Source organism: Neophocaena asiaeorientalis, unplaced genomic scaffold, assembly GCF_003031525.2.
Source record: "Neophocaena asiaeorientalis asiaeorientalis breed wild unplaced genomic scaffold, Neophocaena_asiaeorientalis_V1.1 scaffold130, whole genome shotgun sequence".
Classification (NCBI taxonomy): Eukaryota; Metazoa; Chordata; class Mammalia; order Artiodactyla; family Phocoenidae; genus Neophocaena; species Neophocaena asiaeorientalis.
Window position 1 is genome coordinate 8,383,175 of NW_020173397.1, and position 14,616 is coordinate 8,397,790.

At 41.6% G+C, this 14,616-nt stretch overlaps 1 protein-coding gene across 1 annotated transcript in view; it reads right to left on the bottom strand.

The window, feature by feature from the left end:
- The window catches only part of GXYLT2 (glucoside xylosyltransferase 2), an 80,426-nt gene that overhangs the window by 14,985 nt on the left and 50,825 nt on the right, over positions 1-14,616 (bottom strand). The window contains exons 4-5 of the mRNA XM_024747084.1: positions 3,130-3,381; positions 1,757-1,880 (exon numbers count right to left, since the gene is read on the bottom strand). Coding sequence (XP_024602852.1) covers positions 1,757-1,880; positions 3,130-3,381 — 376 coding nt within the window. The remainder of the gene's footprint in view (positions 1-1,756; positions 1,881-3,129; positions 3,382-14,616) is intronic.

The window sequence follows — 14,616 nt, forward strand, 5'->3', positions numbered from 1 at the left end:
GGAAAAAATACAATATTTAAAGGGCAGAAATAATGCAGGAGAGAGAGACGCATTTGGGGAAACCTGCCCAGCTCTCTAGAATCCACCCTCCTCTGGGACCTTCCCCTCACCCCCAAATACACGGAGCCAGAGTTGGAGTGGCCTGGGTTTGTGCCCCTGCTCTGGCACTCATTAGCTATACCACAAATTATTTAACTCTCTTTCCCTTGGTACCTTTGTCTATACTATGGGGATTCTATTCTCAGGGTTGTTGTGAGGATTAAATACGAAAATGCTCAGAAGAGCACCTGACACTCAGTAAATAATCAATGTCAGCCATGATTCCTTAGCTCCACGCTCCTGGCCTAGGGGACCCACACTGCCAACATGTGATTTCTCCCCCAGGAATTTGGAACTGGGATGAAGTTAGTCTTTCCATATGGCTGGACGTGGAGCATGAAACCTTGGTACTTTGCTTTGAGCACAGAATGAGAACCTTCAAAGAGAGGAATACACAGTCTAACCAGGAGAAGAAAAGTCCAACCTGGGTTCCTCTTCCTTTTCCCTCTCCTGCTTTAGGTCCTGGGCCCAGCCTGCTGGCCTTTCTGCCCTAGGTTTCTACAGGACACCAGTTTGCTTATTAAAAAAAAAGTATCCTTTGTGCTTAGACTAGCTCCAGGGACCTTTTATTTGTAGCCAAGAGTCCTACTCAGTATAACTACACCTAGAAAAAAAGATGAAATCCGCTTTAGAAGAAAAAGGAGGGGCAGACTTTCAAATCCCCGTTGATCCCTGTTGCTATCAAAGTGAAATGGATTAAAACATGCTACAAACGAACAGCCAACACATCCCCTTCATCAAATGAATTAGTATTGGGACTCTTTGCCAGAAATGCACCCCTTTCCATATCAATCTGCTTGCTTTCTTTTCCAGGATTTGCTACTTTTTGATCTAAGGGCATGTGAGATTATGTTTTATTTCAGAATTTTGTTAAAAAACAAAAAAAAGGTACATACACAGAAGTCTTTATATACAGGAGTCTCTAGTTCAGGATTTTTAAAGACACAGGAGAGGCCTGAGGAGGTTGGGGTGAAGAGCGCTTTTTTTCCCTAGAGATCTTTCTCAAAGAGAAAACATGCTTTTGGTTTTAATACCATTAAATAAGGTTGTAGCAAAGATGAAAGAAAAGAAGGAAAATTTTTAGCTTTAGGTGTCCATACAAAAACACAGACCAGAAATTTACATCTCCTTTCCTTCCCCAACTACCCAAACACTGACTTAACAATGTAAGAGGAATTTCTTTAGCCCTAGGTGAAAAGAAAGAGGGATGTGGGAATCCAAGTCCTTCTTCTAGACCCTTTTAACCCTGAACAAGTCACTTTATTGTAAGGATCCCAAGAATCAATTCCCTTCAATCTAGCAATTGTTCAGGCTATGGCGGGCCTTGTGCCTAGATTATAATGTTTTCATTTAGTTCTGTGCCACCCATTGATTTTGCCCGTACTTCTTGGAAGAATGGCGTGGCAAAACCTGAAAGATATTCTTGAAGAACGGAGCCCAGTGTTGGGGGTTTCAACATTTGGCCTTTTGTGTCAGCAGCGCGAGGACCGCCCGCGTGAGACCCCGGGGAGGGGGTGGGGTGGGCGATGAAAAGGCACCCTTTGCAGGGGACACAGGCACAATTCAGGCTTCGCCAATGCAGCCCAGGCTGGAATGTGCTCTGTGGGGCGAGGTGGGCGGAATCCTCCGAGAACTGCGTTCTTGAAAGAGAACCTACCTGGGTTGAAATAAAAAATAATATTTAATAAGTCCTGGTCTCCCCACGTGATGGCATTCTTGTACTTCTGGTACAGAGGGTATAGCATGTCCTCCCAAGCCAAGCCTGTTGGAATCATGCTGTTCTGGAAAAGAGAAAACCATCAGAGTGGCTAAGGCACGGCAAATACATCTCACCCGCTGAGAATCAATGTACAGGGACGGTTCTCCCCTTCACCGCCCCGCTCCCCAGAATGAAAATGAAATCAGCAGAGGAGGGGACCTGTTGGCCTCAAGGCATAGGACAAAGCAGAACTAGGGCTGGTGATTACAGGTGTACACATGGATGGTAGATGGACCAGAAACTGGCAGTTGGACTATGGCTTCTGCTCAGAAAATCATACCCCATGTGGCAGAGGCATAAATCAGGAGCTTGGGATGAACATACACACACTAGCGTATATAAGATAGATAAACAACAAAGACCTACTGCAGACCACAGGGAACTCTACTCAGTATTCTGTAATGGCCTATATGGGAAAAGAATCTGAAAAAGAGTGGATATACATATATGTATAACTGATTCACTTTGCTGTACATCTGAAACTAACACAACATAGTAAATCAGCTACACTCCAATAAAAAATTTTTTTTTTAATTATTTACTTTTAAGACAAAAGCAACATATTCAGACTAAATATTCAACCAGCACACAAAGGTGTAAAAAGTAAAAGTATTTTTCCTCCTGCCTCCTGCAATTCCCATTCCCACTTTCCCTAGATGTATCCACAATTAATGAACAGTCTCTTAGATATTCTTCTGGAAGTTTCTAAGGCATAAAAGGGATCATCTCTATGGCATCATGCTCTGTTGCATTTTAATTTTTTCACTTAATATTTTTTAGAGCTCTTATCTCACTTATAGATTTGATCTAATTCTTTTTAATTGGAGGATAATTTTTTTGACTTGCTCTCTACTGATGTTCACTTAGGTTCTACCAGTTTCATGCTAGGATAAAAGACAAGGCCATGAACAGCCTAGTACGTTTATCTCTGTACATTTACATAAATATATCCCTAGGGTAACTCCAAAAAGTTTTCCAGGGTTTTTGAAGCCTGGGATACACAGAGTGTTTAAACATGGAATTCAGAAATGCAACATAATATTCCCCAATAGTAACTCTGCTGAACAGTTTAAATTCCATAATCACCTGGAATTTTCCTAAGCCAACAAATAGTCCATAACTCTCCAAATACTTTTCTCTTCCCTGGCTTCTTCCATTCTCACCTGCAAGCCAGCTACTTCCAAAATCAATACACTGACACTCCTGGAACGTCACTGTTGAGGAGACAAAACCCCGATGTTTAAACAAGGAAATATAACATACTTCCTTACCTTGAACTGGGCACTTCTTATCCGAGTTAAGTTCATCAGCATGACTCCTGAGTTAACTCCCGCAGAGCCATAGAAGGGGTGCCGAGCAAAGCGGCTGTACCAGCCGATCTTGGGGATTTCATGCTCGGGGGCCATGGCCGCAAGCTGCGTGGAATTAAATTGCCTCAGAAGCTTCCAGATGTCATCAACAGGTCTCAGAAAGAGAACATCAGTGTCCACGTAGAGAAGGGAGTCCACATCCTTTAAAATCACCTTTGTGTGTATTGGGTGAGGAGGGAGAAAACAAGAAACAAAGGAAGTGGCCTGATAAGTCAACACTGCCAATGATTTTGTTGATTAATGTTAATGCTAGAAAGGGTCCCACTCTTAGCTTCCATTCCTCCCTTCTCCTTGGACTTCAGGGATAAGGGTCAGTCAAAGGGACTCAAAGGAAGATCCATCTTGATTCAGATTGGTCCAATTCCAGGATCCTGGATTACGTATGGTAAGGGTTGAACGTCGCAAGGAATGAAAACATTAGCAAATGACTGTGGATTTCTTCTCCTCCATCCTCCAATAAGGCCATCTGTCTTTCTCAGTTTTTTCTTGGAAAAGCTAGGGCTAGCATTAGACTACTTGAAGTGGACAATCCGTAGATTAGCTCATGCCAAGCTTTAGAGTAAATACTCTGTTTCTGGATCCATTTCTTTTAGTGTTGATGGATATGGCTCTGCATCTTTTTGAAATAGTATTTTCAGCTAAGATTTAGACTTGGAAATAGGCAAAACAAGTCATTGGCCAGCTTTGTCTGCAAGGATTGGCAAACGTTTTTTTCTAAAGGGCCAGAGAGTAAATATTTTAGGCTTTGTTGTAGCTACTTAACTGCTGTTAGCATAAAAGCAGCCAAGGACAATATATAAACAAATGAGCATGGGTGGTTCCAATAAAACTATTTAGAGACAATAAAATTGGAATTTCGTTTAATCTTCAGATGTCACAAAGCCTTCTTCTTTTGATTTTTTTCAACCATCTGAAACATAAAAGCCATTCTTGACTCAAAGGCTGTGGTTTGTTGCTCTGTTGTAGATGTTCAAGCCAGCCACCTTAAGTAAATAAGTTTTGCTCTGCTAGATGCTTAGTTTACCAGAATTTTGCCCTGGGGTTTGAGACTTTAAAGTCATAGTTAGCAATAGAGTTCTTTGCCTTGTTTTGCCATTGTTTCCCCAATTTAGAGGTAGCTTAACCAAAGAAGTATCATCATCCTAAAACTACAACAACACTTGTTATGGACTGAATGTGTCTTTACAAAATGCATATGTTGAAGCCCTAACTCCCCAATGTGAGGGTATTTGGAGATGGGGTCTTTGGGAAGTAATTAGGGTTAGGTGAGGTCCTGACGGTGGAACCCTCAAGATGGGATTCATGTCCTCATTAAAAGAGACACCAGACAGCTTGCTCTCTTTCGCTCTCTCTCTCTCTGCCACATTAGAACATAGTGAGAAGGCAGCAGTCTGCATGCCAGGGAGAGTGTCCTCACCAGAACCCAACCATGTCAGCACCCTAATCTCAGACTTCTAGCCTCCAGAACTATAAGAAAATAAATTTCTGTGGTTTAAGCCATCCAGTTACAGTATTTTGTTACGGCAAGTTAAGACACCGCTCCATTGAGATCCTAATATTTGAAACTGATGAACATGGGCACTGTATGGTACAGGCATCATGGAGATTTCAGTCTTGAATAATTTCAAAACTTACATGATTAACTGCAGGATTTATCTTTCCTTCCTCATCTACTAGAGGAATAGAATTTACAAATCAATAAAATGAAATAGAAAAAATAATGATCATCTACCATGTCATAAAAGAAGACATCCGCCTTAACAGTTTAAAGATCCTAATTCCAGAATTAGGATGAATTCTTTAAAATGAATACACAAACTTAAACAAACATCTACCACACTATACTTATTTTTTCTTATTTAACCATGGACAGGTAAAAACTAGCCTGCTAAGTTGTTTTTTTTTTTTTTTAAATCACAATTCCAGAGTACTGTGGAAGAAGGGCAAACTCTCTACAAAAGTAATAATAAATTATACAATCATGATACAAGTTACTTATCACATGTAAATACAATTTTGATGTTCAAGACCACCCAAAGAACTCAACATCCCGCTAATCCTATTTTACTGGGAAGGAAAACTAATGCACAGAAAAGCGTTCTGTCCAAGTTAATGTGTTAAATAATGCTAACAATTGCTGGATTTGGAGCTAATAAAGTAGCAACACAGTAAAGTCACTTTCTAGAATGTGTTTAAGGAAATGAGAGACCGCACAGTGTTTCACTAAAAAGCTAATTTAGAATTAGAGAATCAGAGGACGAGAAAGCTATTTCAACCCATATGAAAGAGAACAGATTTCTCTTTATGGCTGATTATCTAATAAGGCCTAAATAAAACTGTATTAATATTAATGTTTTAATCAGTTAAGGGTTATGCAGACATCTAGTCCCTAAATTCAAGCTCACTGACTTGATTAATTTTTTTCTCAGTCTTAAATCAATACTATTGTTAAAGTTATCATCACTTTCTTCAATAAAATAAAAGTGTTACCATCTTTCATCAAAACAAAAAAGAAAACAAAAAGACTTGAAAAAAGGTTTGGAAAAGGAAAACTAAAAAACCCTTCAGGATGGAGGCATTCCATCGTGAAATAATAAGCAAGATAAATATATTGATTATACAGTATAGAAGCTGGTTAAAAATAAAGCAGGGAGAGGGGCGGGGGTCCCAGGTAGGAAGGGGCTTGCAATTTTAATTAGGGACATTGGGAAGGACTCACTGAGAAGAAAGAGGGCAAGTACAAATAGCGGAGGCTGGACCACTCTTAGAACAGCAGGGAGCCAGGGCGGCTGGACCACAGCGGGCAACGAAGAGCCAGGGATGAGGATGGAGCAGAGCGGGGGCTGAGCGGGGGCCGGTCACTTCACTTAGGGCTTTGTTTGCCTTTGAAAGAACTTGTTCTTTCACTATCAGTGAGATGGAAGCCATTGAAGGGCTTTTACCAGAGGAGTGCCATGGTCTGACTTAGATTAAGGATCACTTTGGGTGCTACACGGAGAAAAGACAATTAGGGCACACAGGGGAAGCGGGGAGACCAGTTAGGATGCTATTTTAATAATTCAAGTGAGATGTGATGGCAGCTTGGCTCACGTGGTAACAACCCAGGGAGTGAGAAGTGGCTGAATCCATAACACAGTTTGAAATGGAGCCAACAGGATTTCCGCAACAGATTGGATGTGGAATGTGAGACTAAGAGAAAAGTCAAGGGCAACTCCATGGATTTTAACCTGAGCAACAGGTATGATGGAATCGCCTTTAACTGAGATTGCACCTGATGTGTGTCATTCCCGAAGTACGTGCCTGGCCCTGGCACATATGTACTGGAGTTGGCAGATGCTAAAGCCTCACTCCCTCCCTCCTCCTCTGCATCTGCCCTTCCTGAAATATAAAGAAAATTGTAGTGGTCCTAGGAAGGGATGCATTGATGGCGGATTTCTGGGGTGATGGTCGTTTCTCTAGTTCTTGACCACAGTAGTGTTTACAGAGGTGTGAGCGTGGTAAACTAAGCATAAAGTGTTTTGGTGGGCTCTTTGTGGTAGGTAGATCATATTTCAAAACTGACACACAAAAGTAGCCCTAATGGTACATCTCAGAGACAGAATGGATGAGAGCCCTTAGGAATACTGAGTCTGGCATTCCTGAGTTCAAATCCTGGCATCATGTGCCCTGTGACTCTGGACAAGTTCCTCAGTTCCCCAGGCATAAAAAGTGGAAAGCAAGACCTCCACCACGTCCCCTGTCTTTGGGTTGTCACTAACATCCAGTGAAATGAAACACACACAGGGAACTCGGTACAGTGGCTGGTACGTAGTAAGTACCCAGTAAATAGCGGTGTTGCTACTATAAGAAGTCTCCGTGTTTTTTCTTTTAAAACTCACGTGTAATTAGTTACCATGCACATCAATGCTCACAGCACTTCAAAGCATGTGTCGACCACAAAGTGTCTTTTATATAAACAAAGTTAAGCTGAGAAAAGTTGAAGTTTTCGAACATTTCTAATATCATAATCCACATATTACCTCGACTGAAAACAAGAGCACCAGGGCTTTTTACTCTTTACCTGAAGAAGTAAAAGACCAGGAGAAAAACTCCACTCTTCTTATAACATTGCGTCTCTGGAGGCTAATTCTGCAGCAATTATTGGTGGTATTAATTTGAAGAGGATCACTGTGGCCACTTTATAATGGGCAGAGGAATATTTACCGAAAGGATATAAAATTAGCCATTCTAATTCCCTTATGGAAATTAGCAGTAGAAATGAGGCCTCTGTTTTCTTAGAGAAGGGCAAATAGAGGACAGACAATAGCTATTTGTATACAGTGCTGCTCTGGCTCCATTCACCACCCCAACCTGGGCAGCTGCCTCTGGCCACCGGCAACAAGATTATCAGGGGCCACTGGCTCTCCTTCAAGTTCATTTTGCTGCAACCTCGTTCTGACTTTGATAGTACAACTTTGTGGTTGAAAGTTCGGGGTTTGAAATCTAACCATTTGTGTTTGGATTGTGTTTCCACTACAAACTGTGGTCTTGGGCAAGCTGCTTTAAGCCTTCTAAGCCTTAGTTTCCTTATCTTTTTTTTGGCTGTGCGGCATGCAGAATCTTAGTTCCCCGACCAGGGATCGAACGCGTGCCACCTGCAGTGGAAGCACGGAGTCTTAACCACTGGATCGCTAAGGAACTCCCTGTTTCCTCATCTTGTAGATGGGATTGGTCACTCACTTCAGAGTGCTGCCGGGATGATTAAAAGAGATAATGCATGTGAAGCCCCTGACATACACACAGTAAGGACTCAATAAATGCTATGTGACATTCTTATGGGCTCACTCTCAGGACGGCTAGTTCCTTGATTCATAGCCCGGTAACTGGCTGCAGTAGTGGTGGTAGTAAAAGAATGAGGCACGTGCTCTGTTCTCAAAGAGCTTTAGTGGGGGAGACAGATAACAGGCAAAGCAAAATAAGATGTGGCTAACGGTAGGAGTAGCACAGAAGCACTTGGCAGGGCTACTAAACCATTCTGGAGTGAAAAAAAGGACAGAAGTGACAACTAAGCTGAGAGATAGGCAAGTGAAGAGCAGGGCAAAGAGTACTGAAGATAGGGCTTCCTTGGTGGCGTAGTGGTTGAGAGTCCGCCTGCCGATGCGAAGTACTGAAGATAAATAGAACAGCATGTGAAAAGGCCCAGAGACCAGGAGGGAGCAACACACCAGGGAGGATAGCAAATTGGTTGGTGGGGCTGGAGCTTACAGTGGGAGAGCCAGGAGCCAGGGGTGGGGAGAGATTAGGCTGTCCAAGTGGGCAGGGGCCCGATCAGGAGCTATGCTGACAAATTTGGACGTGATCCTAAGAGCCATGGGGAGATGTGAAATGACACGAACCAGAAACCTTGAGGTCTGATGTTTCCTCTCCTATCCCCATTGCCCACATCCAATCCTCAGCAAGTCCCATATGCTCTTCCTCCAAAATACATCTGAATCTGCCCACTTCTCTCCCTCTTCACTGCCTTACCCTGAGTTCAAGGCACCATTACAGCTCCCCTAGAATTCTGGAAGGGTCCATTCACTGGCCTCCCTGTGTACACAATTTCCCCTTCAATCTATCCCTCACAGAGCGGCCAGAGGGATTTTTAATCTCCAGTGTCATTTCTTCTTTGACCCATGGGTTATTTACAAGGGTGGTTGTTTAATTTCCAAATATTTGGGATTTTCCAGATATCTTTTTATTATTCATTTCTAATCTAATTTCCTTGTAGTCAGGGAGCAAGCACACTCTGCATGATTTCAATCCTCTCAAATTCACTGAGACTTGTTTTATGGCCCACATATGGTCTATCTTGGTGAATGCTGAATGTTTATTATTCTGCAATTGTTGGGTGGAGCATTCTGTAAATTCTGTAGCTGCCAATTAGGTCAGTTGGTTGATAGTGTTGTCAAGGATTTCTAGGTGCTAACTGATTTTCTGTTTGCTTATTATAACCACAGGAGCTCTATGGAGTTTTATCTTCAGACACAAAGAAAGAGGGGAGAAATATGAAATCACTGCAAATTCATTAACATCAACAGATATGATTTGGGAGAGTTCCCTGGTGGCCTAGTGTTTAGGATTCCGGGCTTTCACTGCCATGGCCTGGGTTCAATCCCTGGGTGGGGAACTGAGATCCCACAAGCCACGTGGCACAGCCAAAAACAAACAAACAAACGAAAAACAGATACGATTTGTGAGCCATCGTTTATTTTCACACTAACAGACAATTATCAAAAGAGGAGTGTTGAAGTCTCTCACTCTGATTGTGGATTTGTCTATTCCTCTAAGCATGGTTTTGCTTTGTAGATTTGGAAGCTCTGCTGTTAGGATGCCACTTTCATCTTTAAACCCCTTCAAGACTTTTCACTGTGCTTTCATTACACATGAACCATGGTCCCTAAAAGGCTCTGCAGGATGGACACACTCTGTCCCTACAGGGGACCGAGTTCCGGTCAGTGGTGATCTTTCACCTCCTAGCACAACTTTTCATTATGGCTCAGTTACTGTCTGAGGAGGAAAATGGACTTAATAGGAAGTTAATGAGCTCCTACTTCTCTTCCTGCCTACAGCCAGGGTTTCCTCTGTCGGAGATGCTCTTAAGTCTTTCTTTAGATAGAAACTAACACAGTTAGTTTCCCCCTTTCAGAAAGAAAACATAAAGTAGAAACTATCTCATTTAACAATGGAATCATCTTTTGGAATGTTCCTTCTCACTTCATTCTGGAAATTCAATGCACCCAAGGTAAAGAAGATACTGTACTCAAATTGGCTGAAAAACTCTATCAGTTATGAAATACTTGTGCAGCCCTGATGCTTTATTCAGTTTCATTATTTGTGAGTTCTCCTTTTAGATAATTGCCTAAAGTATCAAAACTGTGATTAGGGTGAAAATTAATGATGTCCCCAAATTGTATCTGTTGATGTAAATCAATTAGCAGTAACTTCACATTTCTCCCCCTTTCCTTGGGTCTGAGATTAAGCTCTAGGGAGCTCCTGTGATTTAGGATAAGCATCTTCCCCAGCCTGTGAGTGAAGTGCTACCAACAGCTTCGCGGATGTGAGGCAGAGCTTTCCAGTTACCATTCTCGAATGGCTCGAACTCATGCTGTAGATCTGAGCTCAGGTGTGACCTCCACAGAAAGGCTCTGTTGTTAGGATGCCAAGAGCCTCCTTCCTCTCTCCCTCCAGGCTCCCCATCACACCACTCTACGTACCTCTGCCCGCAACCAGTGGCCTTTTGTTAAATTATTTTCTCATCTGTTGCTTGCCTCCTCCAGTTACAATAGAAGTTCCATGAAGACAGGGACCTTCTGGGTCTAGTTAACTCCTAAAAGTTTATGTGCCTAACGCAATGCCTAATAGCTATATTAGGCATCCAATAAATATTTACACAAAGTAAGGAATTCAACTGCTGAACTGTCTCAGAAACATTGTAACTTTCAATATGTTTCAAGGCTGATTGCAGAAGAAAGGACAGGTCCTGAGAAATAAGAAGGTCTGTGAATAGTTGAAGAATAGAAGACCTAAGTTCCTGAAGAGAAAACTAACGTAACACCTACCAATGCCGAATATCATTCTTTTGCGGGTGTGGTCCAGTACGTCACCCTTCAGGCCTCTGTTGATGGTACAGCTAAGTCACTTCGTATGTATATCATCCCATTTCCTTACCTCGCTAGCATTTTTTTTTAACATCTTTATTGGAGTATAATTGCTTTACAGTGGTGTGTTAATTTCTGCTTTATAACAAAGTGAATCAGTTATACATATGTTCCCATATCTCTTCCCTCTTGAGCCTCATCCCACCCCTCTAGGTGGTCACAAACCACCGAGCTGATCTCCCTGTGCTATGCGGCTACTTCCCGCTAGCTATCTATTTTACGTTTGGTAGTGTATATATGTCCACGCCACTCTCTCACTTTGTCACAGCTTACCCTTCCCCCTCCCTGTATCCTCAAGTCCATGCTGTAGTAGGTCTGTGTCTTTATTCCCATCTTACCCCTAGGTACTTCATGACCTTTTTTTTTTTTCTTTCTTTCTTAGATTCCATATATATGTGTTAGCATACGGTATTTGCTTTTATCTTTCTGACTTACTTCACTCTGTATGACAGTCTCTAGGTCCATCCACCTCACTACAAATAACTGAATTTCGTGTCTTTTTATGGTTGAGTAATATTGCATTGTATATATGTGCCACATCTTCTTTATCCATTCATCTGTCGATGGACACTTAGGTTCCTCATAGCATTTTTAAAAGACCCTAAAAACTAAAGGAATGGAAAGGGAGCTGCAGGAGGCAAAGGACAGAACAGAAGCGAAGACAAAAACGCCATTTAGATTCAAGTAGGACTGAATTCCAGAGGGGGGAATCTTTGTTAAATGATGTTAGTGATAATTAGGAGAAGGAAAAAATATTCAGAGAGGGTTAAAGCAGGAAGTGGAAACAGAGAGGAGGAAAGGACAAGTTTCAAGAGGAAGTAAAAAGGAAACACGTCTTTTTTTGTTTGTTTTCTTACCAAGGGGAAACATCTCCTACATTTATGAAAAGTAGAGATTTGAATACAACTAAAATAGCAACAATTTATCTGTACGGTCTGAAAGCCACAGTCTCCATATACACTAAGTCAGATCATGACTAAAGACACGAAGGTCTCCATGGAAAGGCACAAGAAATGCAGCCACTGTTTCAGTCTGGGAAGATGAAGAAGCTCTGGAGATGGATGGTGGTAGTGGTTTGCCCAACAATGTACTGAATGCCACTGACCTGTACACTTAAAAATGATTAATTAAAACATCTTATGTTATGCATATCTTACCACAATAAAAATGGGAAATAACGAAATACAGATACCACTCTTACATTTTTTCAATTCAAATAAAGTTGGCTTTAAACAATGTACTCAATGGTGTTTACTCACCTATTTCTACCTTTGTGAATTTTTATTTCCCTAAACAAAATGTATTCTAGGAGTTATTCTTTTTTTTTTTTTTTTTTTTTTTTTGGTACGCGGGCCTCCCCCTGTGGCCTCTCCCGTTGCGGAGCACAGACTCCAGACGCGCAGGCTCAGCGGCCATGGCTCACGGGCCCAGCTGCTCCGTGGCATGTGGGATCTTCCCGGACTGGGGCACGAACCCGTATTCCCTGCATCGGCAGGCGGACTCTCAACCACTGCGCCACCAGGGAAGCCCTCTAGGAGTTATTCTAAGATGATCTTTAATTTCCACAATTCTATCAGGTTCCTGTCCTTTATTTTTTCTTCTTTTCCTGTTTTGAAGAGTAATTCGTTCCTAGAGCACACACCTCTCCAGGTGAGATGTCCTTCAAAGCTGACCGAGAGCCCACCTTTGCCAATGAAGGAGTCTGGGCAACGTCCCCTGCCACCTGCCTCCTCTCTCTAACAGAGAACTTTCCCCTAAGGGGGTAGATTCCGGGGAAAATGTTTGGGGTCCCGTGCCCCTTCTCATTCTACAGAAAGATAAATTGAATGGGATAGAATTTCTCAAGCTTCTTGGACTTTCTCCTCTGGGACCAAAATTCCCAAGTCTCCAAATCAAAATCAGAACAAAAAGGAAATTCTACGTTTCAATACATATTTGCAAATTGATCAAAATAAATTCCCTTTTCCTCTTCCATCATGTCACATTCCTTTTCAAAAAACGCACACTGGACCTATCTTGAAGCTATTACAGAGAAAATAATTATTGAGGAAAGGGAGAAAGTCAGGTAATGACAGACATGTCCACTGATGGCTGGGTAACCTCTCAAGAGATCCTCTAGTAAACAGAGTGGAAATCTGAAAGACGCAAAAACCATGGTAATTTAATCCTCATTTCATCCTCACGACAACCTAATGAGGTAGTACTATTATGACCCCCATTTTATAGATGAGGAAACTGAGACAGAGAGAGGTTAAGTTCCTTTCCCAAGGTCACACAGCTATAGAAAATATTCAATCAGCAGATAGTTTTGTCAATAAAGTAACTTACAAACATAAAGGAATAATAATCCCTCTGTTGTTTTTAGCACGTGTTATGTGCTAAACATCATTCCAGCCATTTCCTATACATAACACATTGTTTCCAGCGCCTCAACAACCCTGCCAGAGTGGTATTATCACTCTCATTTAATAGATGAGCTTAAATAACTTACCTAAGGTTAGCACTAGTAAATGGCAACACCTGGATGAAACCAGGGCTCTCTGACACTGAAGCTCACACTCCTTGTGCTCTACCATGTTGTTTTTCATCCACCACAAAGCAGTAATTGTGCTTGTTCACGACAGGAATGATGGATGTGACTAGTGCTAGAGCAATTGTTCTTAAACCTCAGCGTACATGAGATTCATTTAAGAAGCTGGGTTGAAATGCAGATTCCTAGGCCTTGCCTCCAGATTCTGAATTATTAGGTCTGACCTGGACCCCTAGAATGTGCCTGTATGTATGTATGCGTGTGTTTTTTAAATTTTTTATTTTGAGATCGTTTCAGACTTACGGAAGAGTTGCAGAAACTCCAGAGAGCTCCCATGTACTCTTCACTGAGCTTCTCCTGTGTTAATATCTCACATAACCGCCCAACATTTGTTAAGACTAAGAAATTAACCTTGGTACAATTCTATTAACCACAGAATTACTCTGATTTTACCAGTTTTTCCACTAATGTCTTCTTTCTGTTCCAAAATCCAATTGGTATCTCACAGTGCCTTGAGCTGTTAGGAGTACTTCCTCTTCTCCAGTCTGTGACAGTTCTTCAGTCTTTCCTTGTCTATTCACGAGCTTGACGGCTTTGAAGAATACTGGTCAGCTATTTTGTACAAAGTCTCTCAATTTGGGTGTTTTCTCATGATTAGACTGAGGGTATGCACTGTCAGGAAAAACACTCCAGAGGTGAAGTGTCCTTTCTCTGTGTGTGCCCGTCTCTGGGTGTACATGATGTTGATATATCAATATGTTACTGGTGACGTGAGCCTTGATCCCTTGGCTGGCTAAGGTTCTGTCTATCAGTATTCTTCACAGTAAACTTACTATTTCTCCTCGGTAATTACTAAATATCGTAAAGGAGATACTTTGAAACCATGAGAATATCCTGTTTCTGGTTAAACTTACACCCCCTAATTTTAGTATTCACTGGCAGATCTTACCTGCAGTAATTAGTACTCTAGTATTCTAACGGTGATTTTCTATTTCTCTCATTTCTTTCTACATTAATTGAATTCTTCTGTAAGAAAGAGTTGTCATTTCTCCCCATTCAGTTATTTATTTGTATTAGTATGGACTTATGAAAATTATTTTATTTGGGGGTTAAAATTTGATATATATTCTTTTTTTTTTTTTTTTTTTTTTTTTTTTTGGGGGCGGGGGCCCCTCCTTG